General features: G+C 39.2%; 1 protein-coding gene across 1 annotated transcript in view; it reads left to right on the top strand.

The window, feature by feature from the left end:
• The window catches only part of LOC122551741 (kinesin heavy chain), a 206067-nt gene extending 193696 nt beyond the window's left edge, over positions 1-12371 (top strand). The window contains exon 26 of the mRNA XM_043694135.2: positions 7664-12371. Coding sequence (XP_043550070.1) covers position 7664 — 1 coding nt within the window. The 3' untranslated portion in view covers positions 7665-12371. The remainder of the gene's footprint in view (positions 1-7663) is intronic.
• The last annotated feature ends 744 nt before the right edge of the window (positions 12372-13115 follow it).

The raw sequence follows: 13115 nt of genomic DNA on the forward strand, positions 1-13115 counted from the left end.
GCAATACCTTATTGAATGCTTTGCTGAAGTGCATACATACAACGCCTACTGCTCTGCCTTCACCAAATATCTTTATCACCTCTTCAAAATACTCTAGTGAGACGTGATTTCCCACACACAAAGCCTTGTTGATTATACTTAATCAGTCCTTGCCTTTCTGAATGCATGTAAATCCTGTTTCTCAGAATCCCCTCTACCAACTTACCCAGCACTGACAGCAAGCTCACTGGTCTATAGTTATCTGGCTTTTCCTTACACCCTTTTTAAATAATGGTACTACACTCGTCAATTCCAGTCTTCTGGCTCTCACCCATGGCTGACAATGATACAAATATCTCGGCAAGGTGCCCAGCAATCTCTTCCCTACCTTCCCAAGAACCTCTGGGAAATACCTGACCAGGTCCTGGGAATTTATTTACCTTTATGCATTTTAAGACCTTCAGTACCTTCTCTTCTGTAATATGAACTCTTTTCAAGACATCATTATTTATTTGTCCAAGTTCCCCTCACTTCCACTTCCTTCTACATAGTGAAACTGATATGAAATATTCGTTTAGTATCTCACCAATCTCCTATGGTTCCACATATAGACGGCCATGTTTAAACGATCTTGAATCTTTTGTTCTCTCTCTAGTTACTCCTCTGTAGTGAGGCCTTTCCCCAGGTTTGTGACTTCAGAAAAGATTAGAGAGAAATACAAACAGCCAAGCATCCTCCATAAAGTGCTGATATTGAAACACTTCAATGTCCCCATTATTTACTTTAATGGTATTGAGGAGGCTGTCAGGAAAGGAGATCAAATTGTGTGTAAAATGATAATGCCTGCAATGACCACAAGGTGGCATTTGATACACACCTGGAAAGGGAAATGTTCAGAAGTGATTTTCAGAATTACTTCACTAACACAAATCGGGAAAGCAAGAATTCTTGCTTGTGTGTTTTTTTGTTACCACCAGAGAATGGTCCAGATTTATAAACAAAATGATCAAATTTGAAATGTCTTTACCAGACCTGATAATGCTTCTTGCACATTGATGGAGAATTTAAAAGAACAGTTTTAGATGAGGTGATTTTGCAAAACAGATTGTTGCAAGCGACTGAATGGTCCTGGGCTCAGAGACGCTGAGAAGGAAGACCAGCTCAGGTAGTGCCTCACGTGGTGATGATCAAGATGCCAGAACCACAGAGTGTCCACAGTATCTGGTCCAACCTAAAAAGCACCATAGTCAATACCTATACAATTCTATGACTCTCCCCCTGAGACACTGTTATTGTGACCATCTTCAAGAAAGGAGATGTTGGAATTACAGAGGGGTTTCCGTACTCTCCTCTATGGGAAAAGGTCATCGCGAGAAGCATCCTGAAGTGCCTCCTCTCCAGCAGCTGGAGATCTCCTTCCTGAGTTTCAGTGCAGCACTCCAGAAAAAGTGCAGCGAACAGCAACAACTTCTGGACATGGCCTTCTTTCACCTCACAAGGGTATTCAATTCTGTCAGCTGTGAAAGACTGCGGATTGTCCTCCACAAATCCGGATGCCCACAGAAATTCGTCGTAATTCTCCGCCTGCTCCATGATGACATGCCAGCCACCACTCTCACCAATGGGCTATCGACCTAAGACAAGTGCAAACTGAGGTCAAGCAGGGTTGCATCATCTCAACAATGCTCTGCGCCATCTTTCTCAATGCAACACCCCACGCCATCTCCATGAAGCTCCCTACCAGAGTGGAGCTCGCTTACAACCTTCACCTTGAGACTAGAGCCAAGAATACGCCAACTACTGTCATTGAGCTACATTACACAGACAGTGCCTACATTTGAGTCATAGAGATGTACAGCACGGAAACAGACCCTTTGGTCCAACTCGTCCATGCTGACCAGATATCCTAACCTAATCTAGTCACATTTGCCCCAAAGCCCTCTAAACCCTTCCTATTCATATACCCATCCAGATGCCTTTTAAATGTTGTAATTGTACCAACCTCCACCACTTCTTCTGGCAGCTCATTCCATACATGTAGCACCCTCTGCGTGAACAGGTTGCCTCTTAGATCCCTCTTAAATATCTTTTAGATCCTTGTGGCACCCCTCTCACCCTAAACCTATGCCCTCCAGTTTTGGATTCCCCCACCCCGGGGAAAAGACCTTGTCTATTTACCCTATCCATGCTTCTCATGATTTTATAAACCTCTATAAGGGCCCCCCTCCACCTCCAACACTTCAGGGAAAATAGTCCCAGTCTATTCAGCCTCTCCCTATAGCTGAAACTCTCCAATCCTGGTGACATTCTTGCAAATCTGTTCTGAACCCTTTTTCATATTTCACAACATCCTTCCTGTAGCAGGGAGACCAGATGTGCATGCAGTATTCCAATAGTGGCCTAGCCAATGTCCTGTACAGCTGCAACATGACTTCCCAACTTCAATAATCAATGCATTGATCTATAAAGGGAAGCATACCAAACACCTTCATCACTATCTTATCTACCTGTGACTTCATTTTCAAGGAACTATGAGCCTGCATTCCAAGGTCTCTTTGTTCAACAACACTGCCTAGGACCTTACCATTAAGTGTATAAGTCCTGCCCTGATTTGCCTTTCAAAAATGCAGCACCGCACATTTATCTAAATTAAATTCCAAATGCCACTCCTCAGCCCATTGGCCCTTCTGATCAAGATCCTATTGTATTCTGAGGTAACTTTCTTTGCCGTGCATGACAGCTCCAATTTTGGTGTCACCTGCAAACTAATTAACCATATCTGCTATGTTCACATCTAAATCATTCATATAAACGATGAAAAGCAGTGGACCCAGCACTGATCCTTGTGGCACACTGCTGGTCACAGGTCTCCAGTCTGAAAAGTAATCCTCCACCACCATTCTGTCTTCTACCTTTGTGCCAGTTCTGTATTTAAATAGCTAGTTCTCCCTCTATTCCGTGTGATCTAAGCTTGCTAACCAGTTTACCATGAGGAATCTTGTCAAACATCTTACTGAAGTCCATTTAGTATGTGCACACTCAAAGCAGTACATCTCTGTTCTTGTATTCAAGCACTTTTGAAATGAAATGCATTTGCCTTCCTAACTGCAAACTGAACCTGCTTGTTAACCTAAAGAAAATCATGAACAAGGACTCCAAAATCCTTTTGTACTTCAGGTTCCCAAAGCTTTTCCCCATTTAGAAAATAACTTCGGCTTCTATTCTTCCTACCATAATGCATAATCTCATACTTTCCCATACTGTGTTGCATCTACCACTTCTCTGCCCATTCTCCTAGCCTGTCAAAGTCCTTCAGCCTCCCAGTTTCCTCAAAACTATCTGTCCCATCATCTATTGCTATATCATCTGCAAATATTTAGCAACAATGCCCTCAGTTCCCTCTTATGAATTGTTAATGTATAACTTGAATAGTTGTGGTCCCAACACTGAGCCCTGTAGAACCCCTCTAGTATCTGGCTGCAAAAGGCCCCCATAGCCCTACTTGCGGCCTTCTACCAGTCAGCCAATCCTTATCCATGCCAGTATCTTAACCCTAACACCTTGGACTCTTATCTTACTTAGTAGCCTCCTGTGTGGCATCTTGTCAATGGCCTTCTGGAAATGCAAATAGATCCCTTCCACGGGGTCTTCTTCATCTAAATTGCTTGTTACCTCCTTAAAGAATTCTAAGAGATTTGTCTGGTGTGACCTCCCCATGATGAAGCTGTGCTAACTCAGCCCTATTTTACCAGGCACTTGCAAGTACTCCACAATCTCATCCTTAATAATGCACTCTAAATTCTTACCAATGATTGAGGTCAGGCTAAACAGCCTATAATTTCCTGACTTCCCCTTTTTAAAAGAGGAATGTTACATTAGCCTTTTCCAGTCCTTTGGGAACCTCCATGACTTCAGTGATTCCTGAAGATTACTGCCAATGCCTCTATAATCTCTTTCAGATCTCTGGATTTTGGTCCATCTGTTCTTTCTCATTAGTGATGGCCACTACCCTCATCCTCTGCCCTGACTCTCTTCAAGTTCTTGTTTGCTGTTAGTGCCTTCCACCATGAGGACTGATGCAAAGTACCTATTCAGTTCCCCTGCAATTTCTTTGTTCCCAACATTACGTCTCTCGCCTTGTTTTCCAGTGGTCCAACATCCAATCGCGCCTTTCTCCTACCTTTTATTTTAAGAAAACAATTCTTGCAATCTTCTTTTATGTCACTAGCTAGCTTACCTTCACATTTTACCCTCTCGCCCTTTATTGCCTTTTAGTTATCTTCTGCTGGTTTTTAAAGGCTTCCCACTAAACTTCACCCCATTATAGCTTTTGCTTTTATGCTGTCCCTAACTTCCCATGTCACCCATGGTTGCCCTATCCTCCTCTTCTTCTTTGGGATAAATTTATGCCGAATTGCCCCTAGAAATTCCTGCCATTGCTGCTTCATTGGTATTCTCTGCTAGGTTCCCCTTCCAAACAACTTTGGTCAGCTCCTCCTTCATGTCTTTGTAGATACCTTTACTCAATTGTAAAACTGCTAAATTTGATTCCAGTTTCTGCCTCTCCATCTGCAGGGTGAATTATATCATATTATGACCACTGCCCACAAGGGGTTCCTTCACCTTCAGTTCCTTAATTAAGTCTTCCTCATGACATGTCTCTCCTCCAGAATTGCGTGTTCTCCAGTAGGCTCGATGAAAAGCTGCTCCAAAGAAATTCTCGTAGACATTCTACAAGTTCCTTTTCTTGAGATCCTCGACCAACCTGACTTTCTCAATTCACCTGCATATTGAAATCCTGCATGACCATCGTAATAGTGCCTTCAATACTTGCTTTTCCTATCTCCTAATATAGTTTCTGCACCACATCCTGACTACTGCTAGGGGGTCTGTACATAACTCCCATCAGGGTCTTTTTTCCTCTATTTTACTCACACAGATTCCATGCCTTCCGACTTTATATCACTTCTCACTATCGATTTAATTTTATTCCTTACCAACAAGGCAACCATGCCCCTTCTGCCCAACTGCCTGTCCTTTTGATAAGGTGCGTATCTTTAGATATTTAGTTCCTAGCTCTGATCCCTTTGCTGCCACATCTTTGTGATATCCACAGCATTGTACCCACCACTTTCAATCTGTACTACAAGCTTATTTACCTTGTTACATTTACAATTTGAGCACTTGAGTGTAATACCCTCAGTTTTGTATGGACTAGTCCCTCCCCTTCTCATAGTTGTCCTGTTATCTGACGCGTGTAAAGTCAGATTTCTAAGTCTTTCCATACACTTTGTCCGATTACTTGTTCAGGAACTTTAATAACTTCTGCTGAATCTTCCCTTTTTTTAACTTTTTACATCATTTTCTAGTCAACTGACCCTCCACCTCATTGTTCAGTTAAAGCCTTATCCTCAGATGGAATGTATAATTTAAAAATTGGAATTGAGTTACGTTTGCACGTTTCAGTTCAATTGCTCAAATTAACCATGCGCTGCAACAAATTAACTTCATTGTTAACAACAAAATATAATTCTGCCCTTTGCCAACTTAGATAACTTGAAATAAATGTTTTGAATATTCTTATTCCTAAAATTCGAAAGACCATTATTAAGCAACTTGCTACCCTCTTATGACAGAAGCAGAAGGAACTGCTTTAAATTTCCTACAATCTATGTCCATCCTTTAACAAAATGCTATAAAGTGTGCAGTTCTTGAATCAGCAGTACCGTCTGCTTTGGTTATTTTAACCTAAGGTTGTTGCATGTAATTGCCCGCACATCTGAAAGAAACATTCATTATTACAGACAGCAGAAGATTTGTGTTATGTGATAATAGTCTTTATCCACCTGGTTGGCCTTTTTGTCTTTTAGATGTTGTAGAATTGGTGTAACTTGTTGGATAATGATAATGACTAGCAGTAGTTAACAAGCCTGTAATTCAAGAGATTCTGTAAATGGCAGAAACTATTTTTGCTTTGCTCTTATTTCTCCACCCAAAATAAAGTCCTGAGATTTAATTACAGCCTAGAACTCACAGATAGCTAATGCTTGCATGTGACTAAAGAAATGGCTTTTCTCACTCTTTTTTTTCTATTCTGTTCAGTACCTGCTGGGGCTGTTGAAAGAGGCAACTTGACACTTGTTTTTTTCCGGCAATAAATAGATCAAAATGATAAAATCACCACAACTTAAATTTGTTATTTTCAGTAAGTAGCCAAAAGCCGAATTCTTCAGTCAACCTAATGGAACAATCGTGATGAAATTCCTTGGCTTGGTGTATTTAATAAGAAAAGGACAGCATTTTTCCAGAGTCCTGCAAAACATAGCAGTGTCTCTTTGCTGAAAATTTTGACAATCAGGAACAAGGCAGGATTGGTGAGGAACTTCAACTTGTCCAAAAATCATCAAGTAGGAAAGATTCTGAGCTTGTCATTATTATGTATTATTGCTGAATGTGTCAGAGAGAGCAGGAGAGAATGCTGTTGTTGCCTGTGGGAGAGATGGTTTTAAAGGTTTTAAAAAATTGGTTATTAATCAACCTAGTAGAAGATCATAGGAAATAAACAATAAATGGATTTGGGATACCAAGTATATCTGACAAGGCAGAGACTAAAGACAATACATTCTAATGGTAGCAAGCCATCTAGGAAGGAAAATTTCTGGGGCATTGAGACCAGTCCTAAGGCAGGTAGGACCTATACAAATAGCCTGATGGGGAGACTTTCTAGTACCATTGAGATAAACTTAAACTGTCTTGTTGATGTCTCAAGGCATTATTGCTCAAATATTACTGAAAGCCAAGAATACAGGTCCAGCAAGCAATTAAACAGCATGTTATCCTTTACTGCAAGATGACTTGTGTACAGGAGCAAAGAAGACATGATTCAATTGTATGGAGCACTGATTAGGCTGTGCCTGAGGTATGGTGTGCAGTTCTGATCAGTGAACTTGGACAGATGTTCACCAGATTGATTTCTGGGATGTTGGGATGAGTACTTGGGCCTGTACTCTCTGGAGTTTAGGAGAATTAAAGGCGATCTAATTGAAACTTAGAAAAATCTTGAAGAGGTAAATGCAGAAAAGCTATGGAAGCTAGAACAATGGTTTTACACAGGAATTTTGATACTTTATGAAGTGGTAGACACAGCTACGCTTGACTAATTTCAAAAGAAGGTTGACGAGGGAAAGTGGAACAGAGGGAAAATGGGAAGAAATATTGAGTGGCAAAGATCTTCTGGAGTATGAACATCGACACAGATCAAATGTGCAGTTTCTGAACTGTAGATATGGTGTAATCCATGTAATTTATCTTGGTGGACAACTGAAGGACTCCTTACTCTCCAAATCAGACCATGGGATCTGTTATCTTCACCTGAGAGGAACTTTGTTTGGCATCTCTTTCAATGGGAGACAACCTCTGGCCTTGCAGTATTCCCTTAATACTGTATTGAGTGTCATTCTAGAATGTGTAGTCAAGTACTTGGAGTTCCAATTGACCCCTGACCTTCTAAGGAAAGGAAGAGCACTACCAACTAGACCAGACTGTACATAAACAATCAATGTTATCATTCATTTAAGAAAAAGGTTGCCAGTTAAGTCCAGTTGAGATCTGCAGGAATGAATTGACAATTGTGCTGGTAAAATAAAATGTTGCACAAACTAATGGGAACTTCTTTGTTTTCCAGATTGAGGCTTCAATCTAGCATGCATCAATGGCCCAAGACCAACTTGCAAACCCTTCAAAAGATCCCTTCACCTAATCAAGTACATTCTTTGGAACTGTAGTCATAGTGCATTGCCTTTTCCTGGGTCAAGATAAGTATGTATAGAACTGCATTCATCCAACTTTACCTAGCCTCATGGATCATATAATGTATTTGTGTGTGAAAATTAATTCCCAGCCTTTTCCAGGACTGTGCTAAGCTAAAATTATACATTGTACGCAGTGTCTTAGGAAGAATATTCCCTTGTATTGTGTGTTTGATTTTTCTGTATGATAAAATGTTTTATTTTATATTTTTGGGTTGTGGGTGGGCAAACATTGCTGCTAAATTATACATTTTAGGAAGGGAAAAGGTCAAATTTGTGCTTGTGGACTTTTCTTAATAAAAAAAGAACACTTTGGCAGCATTAGGCAGCCTGGTCAGTGTATGTTATCAAAATGGACTATTTGGACAGCAATTGAACCAGGAATAGAATGCCTTTTAGTACAAATCTACAAACCCTTACCTATGCTAAAATTGTTTGATTTCTACACTTCACTTGAATCACTGAGAATGTCAGAATGGAAAACTGAAGGTCTCGAAGAAGGACATACAAAAATGCAAATTGACCTTATTTTGGTCAGAAGAAAACATGGCTGCCTTTAGTACTCGTAGATGAAACTGTTTATATTCTCATGCAACTAACACTGTAAACTGGAAGCAAATGAAATTTGTCCAACTACACAATCTCTTCAGACCTTCAAGATGAACTTAGTCTGTCAGCTGCCATTAACCTTACTGAAGAAATAAGGACTCATTCTGAATGAAGAGCAAAATTGTGTGAATTAAAGTATGTTCACTCATGGGTATTTCCGTTGATGTTTATCATAACTCAGCTGCTGGTTTCATGCCATTTGAACACAGGTAGATTCAGTGTGGGGAGTATACTGGTGTCCTGAGAATGTTTGGTCTTACAGACGGCATAATTTCATGTGAGGCAATAACAAACCTCTAAATGTCTATTACATATGTTTTATTATAATGTGTTTAAAATAGAAAACTGTCTCCATTTAAGGTATTATGTCAGTATGGTGGACCAAATGTTCCTAGCTATCCTTTGGGAACTGCACATTGACTAAAGTTTGCACTTTACGTACTTAATTTTTGTATGTTCATAATTTTCCTCCCAGTGTTTTCATACATCTAATTTTGGTTGTTGATAATCACTACTCGGATGGTTTTTTTGATGCTTTTGATGTTGAATTTTGAACAAAACCTACACCTTTTTGCAGTGACTATCTTTAATTTGACGTTGGATCCTTTCTGCAATTTGATGCTGATCAGCCAATCAGTTCATCATGTCAGAACTCTGGAATATCTAAGCCTTATCAAAGACAGTCATTGCAACAGTGACAGATATACAGTTTTTTATTCTTTTAATTCTCTCTTATATTAGAGATGTGTGGCCACTGTTTGGTTGATCTGGACAATTCTATTTATTTTTTTGCCCTGATATCATTGGAATTGCTCTTTACACTCAAACTCAGAATTTTATACCAAATTTAACACTGGGCACAATGAGCACCCAGACTTTAGTAAGATGACATATACTCAGAGCAGGAGAGTTCAGCTGTGCCCTTTTGATCCCTGCTGCTGTTGTGCCTGAGATATATAAAACAAAACAAAACAAAAATGGGTACAGTTGTAATTTTCCCATTCAGATCCAAATGTAGTACGGAATGCAGTCCATTGAAGAAATATGTTTTTTTGCATCTTATTGGCTTTGGGCTTTATAGTTTTGAATAGATTTTTTTAACCCAGCCATAAAGTTAAGAAATCAAATTAAAACAAGAACGCGTTAGAAGGAACTGGAGAGTATGAGAAAAGACAAGTTTTGGATGGTAGCTCAAGAGGCATTGATGAATGACGTCAAATTTCTTCCAATCTATTATGCTCTTACTAGTCTACAGATCTCTGAGGGAAGTGCCGATTGATTCAAAGTCTAAAAGACTGGGAGATCGTGGAAATCAATTCTCTGTTGTAGTCAACTTGAGGATTGCTCAAATTCTTCTCCCACGAGTTTGAATAGGCCATTAGCAATTGACTGCCAGTGGATTTAGGGCAGCAATGTCCTTCTAGAGTTCTCCATCAGGCACCTGCCTCTTATTTCAGGGGGAGCTCATCTTCAAGATGTGAGTGTAAGCAAAATGGACATTGAAGTTCTCTGTGGATTATTTCAATTGTTGGGGTTTTAGGCAGCATTGCCAGAATTCTTCCAGTTAATGATCCTTATTCAGAGAGAGAGACAGCCCACATTTCAGATGGATCGTATCTAAGTAGCTCATTAACAAGTACAGGGGAACTCATTTCTCTACATTGTGCTGAGATATGGTATGTGTCATGGTGCCTGGACCATGGAATATTTCTCTTGGCCTTTTGCTTGTCATGAGTAGAAACTTTGAAGATAGTGCCCACGGTGCCTTACAGTCCATATGAATGAAAAGATCTATCCTCAAATAAGTTGAAGAATATGCTGCAATTTTACATGGCTGGTGATTGATCTGTTTGCATCTGTAGAAAATCATGGGATCTCTAACACTGCAGGGTAAGAAATGTGTCAGTGTGAAAACGGAATCATCTTTTGTTTACTTTTCTCTCAAGTCTCAATTTATTTTTACACTCTTCCTTTTCTGTGCTGCAGGTGGCACAGACAAACCAAACAAAATTTTGTTCTGTTCACTTTGCACTGGCCCAATCAACCTCAATTCTTAACAATGGCACTGGGCAGAACTAACCATCTTCCATAGATGCCCGGAGCTAATGTCTCAGTGAAAGATTTAATTCTGCATTCAGAGTCTAATTACCTTTAGCTAGAATGTGTTTTTTGAACAGTGTCAATTTATACATCAGTAGTAGGAAGATCCTACTCCATTCCTAGAAATTGTAACATTATCTTTTTTTTAATGTTAAGTGTTATCATGTTAAGTGGCTATAATTTGCAGGATGGTGAACATTTATAGTTACTTTCCCAGCCATGCTCAGGGCTAATGATAGTCTAGGATACCTGTACGATCTGTACTTTGGACCTAGCTTTAGTTGAATTTATGTGGCCACCATCATGGTCTTTCATGATGTTCACATCAAGTTCTTGTGGCTTTAATGAATAGACCTTCTTTCTTTCCTCACTCAATGTAGTCTGTAATAAACAAAGGACCCACTGTTTAAAATTCTATAAGTGTATGATTTGAACTTCTTAGCTTATAAAGCAGCTAAATGATACCCTCTGAACTTGTACCAATAAGTTTTATTTTTAATTTGGCTAACACTCTTCAGCACATCTGTTTGGCAGCAGGGATTAGCACATACCAGCCACAACTGAGCAACACTCTTCCCAAATTGCAAATATTTTGTATGACTCTTGAGGAATGTTGAAAAGACAAAGGAGGCAATATGACTAAGTTGGAGCTTTGTCACTCTTGAATTGGTAGTTTCCCTCAATCTCCACCTAGGCTATGCTGTAATATTATTGTTGTTTTGTGGTTTGAAAGTGTTTACAGAAGTACTTTTTAGGATAGTATAGAACAAAAAGAACTGAGCTATGAGGCAGCCCTATGTCTTTAAATATGGTAGGAGTAGAGGGCCATATGTTGGTCTGGGTTGACTCCAGATAGATTGTTTTTAAGAAGGCAATTCCCAAAGTCAGTCAAATTTCAACTTGCAGAACTAACATGAGAAATGTTAAAATTCTAAGCATGGTGAAGACTTCACAAGATAAAGAGTTTTATTGTCATTGACAACAACAATGATCTGCCCTTTCACATATGTTGCACAGACACAATGTTAATCTGAGAGGTAACACAAAATATTTCATTAACATTTTCCCAGTAACTGTCTTGCTGTTGGCCTTTTTGTATAGTAGATACTGATCAGCCAGTCAGTTAATCTATTTTTCAGCATGTGGGAAAGCAAAGGGTTTCTCAAGACTCTTGCTGTGGGAGATTTTAACCAAAAAAATCCAAGTATTCGAGTTAGAGTTCAGCCTACTTTTTTTTAGAAGTAACTTGCAAGTAACAAATTGCTCAAGAACACCTTTTTGCCTATCATTCCGTTACTATTGATGTTTATCTTTTAGAAGCCACTGGATGCCAGTAACCTGAAGGATGATTACCAACTGTGCGTTTAGTTGTGTATCTAAGGAACAAGGAATTCATACACTGTAGTAATGCTGTGTGCCTGCCAAATGACTAACAAGAGTTGGGGAAAATCATCATATTGTTCAATGTCCATTGTCTGTCTCTGGGATGTATTGAGGTATCTTATGACCTGATAGATGTTGGGATGTGAGGCTCTCTGTAGTTTGTGTCTACCTTGTGTATCTGTATTGCAGAAGTGTTTCTCTTAGCTGGCTGTGTGTACAGTAGTCTTCATTTTAGGTCGACTTATATTTATTAAAAAAACTATACAATTATTTTGTTCAAATGGTATAAAAATGAATATTCATGGTCAGCATACAGCAAATGAACACTGCGAGGTATTCAAAAATACGATCAAGATTGAGGGCAATCTTTTAAGTTTCACTGAGATTACTGCCTGTAAGGTGTAAGAATCTTCTATGAAATTACTTGCATGATGTATAATTTACTTGAATTGGTTAATGAAAGTGCTGAAATAAAATTGATTTAAATCCCAAGCATTCACTTTGCTTCCTTTGAAATGATTAATAAAACCTTAAATTATAACTGTTGCATTTTATTGGTGAACAACACTCATTGAAACAAAAAATGCAACTCTGAACATTTTGAGCTGTCTGCAACCTGTTTTTCCTCCACACCAAGATAAATGTTCTTTTCAAAGTTATTTTACCTTAGACTTACAGAATTAACTGTACTTCTAGATAGTTTCTAAATTCAATTTCCTGTTTTTAATTTGCTATTCAGACATTGGATAAGTAGCTCACAAGATTGTGACTGAACATTTATTACAATCATACCGGGAGTGGTCAGTTCAGTTTGTTGTTGTCAGCCAATTGATCAATCTGCTGCTTCTGCCTTTTCTTCCCAAAAATACATTCACTGGTAAATTTTTTGACCAAATGGAATACGACAGAAAATTCAATAACATTCAACTTTTTTCCATTTGGCACTTTTCACTCTGAGGTGCCTTTACACAATTGCAATGCACCTTAGACTCAGAATATATATTCTGCGCCAGTCATACAGCCCGAGGGGTTCTGCGCTGTTTTCAGTCCATCAATGCACCTTGGCTGAAAAGCATTAGATGGTGCCTTCCTCTATTGCTTTTCTGGAGTGACTGCCCTAAGCTGTAGTGTCCCTCTCTACACATTGTTCTGGAACTTGGAATGTGCTCAGTCACAGACAACTTTATGCAGTGCATTCCAGCAAAGTTCAGGCAGACCAAAGGATGTCTTTCACTA

The sequence above is a fragment of the Chiloscyllium plagiosum genome, unplaced genomic scaffold (assembly GCF_037043375.1).
Source record: "Chiloscyllium plagiosum isolate Xiang-an unplaced genomic scaffold, Cpla_swu_hap1 HiC_scaffold_7, whole genome shotgun sequence".
Classification (NCBI taxonomy): domain Eukaryota; kingdom Metazoa; phylum Chordata; class Chondrichthyes; order Orectolobiformes; family Hemiscylliidae; genus Chiloscyllium; species Chiloscyllium plagiosum.